General features: G+C 38.8%; 1 protein-coding gene across 1 annotated transcript; it reads right to left on the reverse strand.

Moving 5' to 3' along the window:
- Positions 1 to 359: 359 nt before the first annotated feature.
- Positions 360 to 2,849, reverse strand: LOC113341098 (myosin-2 heavy chain, non muscle-like). Its single transcript, XM_026586123.1, has one exon. It carries the CDS (start codon positions 2,819 to 2,821, stop codon positions 629 to 631), a length of 2,193 nt encoding a protein of 730 aa, XP_026441908.1. The 5' UTR covers positions 2,822 to 2,849; the 3' UTR covers positions 360 to 628.
- Between the last annotated feature and the right edge of the window lie 913 nt (positions 2,850 to 3,762).

Genomic DNA, 3,762 nt, shown 5'->3' on the forward strand with positions numbered 1-3,762 from the left:
AGAATAACATACAACATATTACAAAGTGCAAAGGGAAAGAAAAATAAAATTAAATCTTGAACTATAATCCTGGAACCTACTCCTTCATATATCAGGAATGATGAAATGGGAAGACAACATCGACCTTAGACCTTAAACGATATAGTGAACAGAAATGTCCATATCAGCAAGTAGGTTTTAAAATCACAGAGATCAGGAAAAACAGACACAGAAGGATGTTAAAAAAGGACATGTAAATATACACGGTCACAAATATCCATACCAATGCCGAAAACAAAGAGGTTTCAACAAATATCCATACCTCAGTGGCACATGCAAAATTACCCAATTCTACACACATAGCAGCAGCACCACAGCAATTGAAAACTAGCAAAAATCATAAGTATCCAATTTCACATTGCACATAAAATGCATATCTCGTGATAAAACTCACAGACGCACGCACTTGGAATGGACGTGTCTGATAGTTTCTTATAATTACACTACACTTGTAATTAACAGTAGCAGTACTACACTGATAGTTCTGATGTCAAAAACCATGTAGCTAACTTACTTAGGGAGACAGTTATAACAACTGAAACATGTTTGAAATCAAACCTGAAAAGACAGGAAGCAAATTCAAGATAAGTCAAGCTGCTCCAAGCAAGTACTCTTTCTCGACAACAAGTAAATCTTGAGGAAGTGCAGCAGGGTCAAGCTCCCAACAATCTTTTGGAAGGCCTGGAGCCTCTGTCCCCAAGAGCTTCCTTGAAGGAATCTGATGAGAAAATAGTCGAACATTGTCTTTCTCAAGCCACCTAACAGCATGACCACCGATTTCACGTCTCTCAAAAATCGTCTTGAACCATTTAACCTTATCAAGATATGCTACACTCAAACCATGCATCTCACTATAATTAGTGAGAATTACAACTATATCATAACATCCATTAACTACATTCATTTGGTTTAAATCATGTCTATCTGAACCCCCATAAAGTGCCCAGACTGAACCCTTTTTTGGGTAAATCATGTAAATCTCTCTAGCCACCCTTTCACATTCTACAATATGAGAGAAGATATTCACAGAATTCACAACAGTCTTCCCGTCAACCTTAAACTTGCCGCATGAAATCTGACAACCTGATCCTTCCAAGGATGACGATACATTGTCTCCTTTTCCTTGCAAGTCTAACCAACTCACTTTCACCTTAAATGGATTTAACGAGATAATTTCATCCACTAAACCATAATGCCGAGGCATTCCATCATCATCACCATAAGCAGCCCATATTTGACATTTCTTAAAACAGCGCTCTGACCTATCCTTATCAAAGCTATAAAAATCCGAATCTTCCACTGCCATAGCTTCAAGATCATTACTTCTCTCAGAAACTGCAACAACATTACTTCTCTCAGAAACTGCAACAACAACTCTCTCTTCCCTTTCCTTTCCCTTCTCTTTCTTCTTTTTATTCTTCTTCTCCTTCCCTTTCTTTTTTCCCTTACTTTTCTTCTCCACTTTGTCTTCGTCCTTGGCCTTTTCTGGTTCCTCCGTCTTATCTTTCGATTCTTTCCCCTTGGCCTTTCCCAGTTTCTCCACCATTTCTTTCAATGTCAGCGTTTTCTCTTTTAACGTTTCTCCTTCTTTCGCTGTGTCTTTTTCCGTGGTTTCCACTGTTTTGGTCTTCTTTTCCTTTTTCTTCTCAATGTCTCCCAGCATTTCCTTCAATGTCATTGCTTTCTCCGTCCCCAATATCTCCGTTATGTCTTTCACTTTTTTCACCTTTTTCTCTTTCAACTTTCCAGCGTTTTCCACTAGCTTCATCTTCTGCTCTTTCTCCTCCTCCATTTTCTTCAACATATCCTTCAATGTCATAGTCTTCTCATTCACCTTTTCTGCGTTCTGCACTGCGTCCATCTTCTTCTTCTTCTCGATGTTCTCTGCCATTTCTTTCAATGTCATTTTCTCCTTTTCCCCTTTATCCATCATTTCCTTCACTTTCAACGTTTTCTCCTTCTCCTTCCCCGTGTCTTTATCCGTTCCTACCGTTCCCTCCTCATTTTTACGCTTGGCTTCTATTTGCATTTCCGACAAAGTCATTTCGTCAGCGAATTTCACCTTCTTCTTAGGTACTTTCGATGTTAATCCTATCCTATCCAAGAAATCAGTAATAGTAGCTTTACGCTTTCTCCGACTCCTATCCACCACCGCAACCCTAGTTTCATCATCAACATCCAATTTACCATCATTAACCCTCATTTCTTCAGCTACAAAACTCTTTTCACATCTAGGGCAAACTAAACTCTGACCAATAAACTTCCTCCTCTCAAATTGATGAACTGATTTACAACTCGAACATTTTGCTTCAAACATATCAACTTTCTCAGCTCCATCATCATGAGTACCATTACTTGAAACGGCTGCCGATTGCATAGCAATTTTAAGCTTAACATCAAAATCTTTCTTCCTATTTTTATCTGAAAGTAACCTAAATGCTTCACTAACATGTTTAAATGCTTCTTCAGAAGCCGAACAAGATGGATTTTTATCTGGATGGAGAGTTAGGGCAAGTTTTCTATACTGTTTCTTGATAATATTTATATGAGAAAAAGATTCTACCTGGAGGATTTTGTACCAATTTGGTGTTGGTGATGATGATGATGCCTCTTGGAGAATGCTATATGTAGTTACTAATTCACTGATTCCGTCGAGGTTTTGATTCAGAGATTCTGCTTGTTTCGCGTATTCTAACGCTGATTCTAGTTCTGATTGTTTGTATTTTTCTTCAGCTAGGGTTTTTAGCCTTACAGCTTCTTCTTCCTCTGGTTTTGCCGCCATTGATAGACGCCGACTGAAGGGTCGGGTGCGGTGGGGTGGGCTTTTCAATGTTTTATGTGACAAAATCCTCTATTTTACGGGCAGATACCAAATTTTTTCGGGGGATACCATATGAGCCAAAAACACAATCTTGACCATTGGAACTTTGGATGGCTCATTTGGTATCCCCGATACTTAGCATTGCTGGTGCTTGGTCTCCCCCAGAACCAACATGCTTTTTTTTTTACAGAAAAAACTTAAGCCTAGACAGGCAGTTGAGGCACGTACAAACCATTGTTGATGGCATGGAGAGTGTTACTCCTCCTGTCATCATTGTTTTTACAGAAAGTGGCTAAATGAAAAGTATCCATGTTTTGAGAACGATGGATAATATTGAGATTCAAAAGTACAAAAGAAACTGGATGGATTCTATTGACTGATCCTTCTTCATGGTTGTGAATTCTTTCATGGTAACTGAATTGAAATCTTCCTTTTACAGCTTTATGGTAGAGAAACTTGAAACGAGTTAAGACCTCCATTGATTCAGCAGATATTTGCACATTTGTTTGCTGCAATTCTTTAGCCCACTGGAAGGCTAGGTCTGCTCCTCCTGTTGTTCCCCAAGGTCTTGTGTATCCTGGATATCCTCTGGTTCCAATGATTGTTTCTGCAAAATAAGTCATAATTAGTGCAGTATAGTAGAGATGGCTCTCAGTATCTTGGAGTGTACATATCTTAAGTATGTTCCCAAATTCTGAGGAAATGTTTCTGTTATATGGGAAAATGTCCTGACTTATAGTTGGGTCAGCTTCCTCAGGGAGAAGAGTAAAGTCATTTATAATATGGTTCTGCATGTCATGCATTCGATGGTGATTGCACAAATGTTGCTTTATACGCATAGCTCTAACTTTTGCATTTGGCTGTATGTGTCTGAAGATTAGATCACATCTAGCCTTCCAGAT

This window comes from Papaver somniferum, unplaced genomic scaffold (genome assembly GCF_003573695.1).
Source record: "Papaver somniferum cultivar HN1 unplaced genomic scaffold, ASM357369v1 unplaced-scaffold_24, whole genome shotgun sequence".
NCBI classification, from domain to species: domain Eukaryota; kingdom Viridiplantae; phylum Streptophyta; class Magnoliopsida; order Ranunculales; family Papaveraceae; genus Papaver; species Papaver somniferum.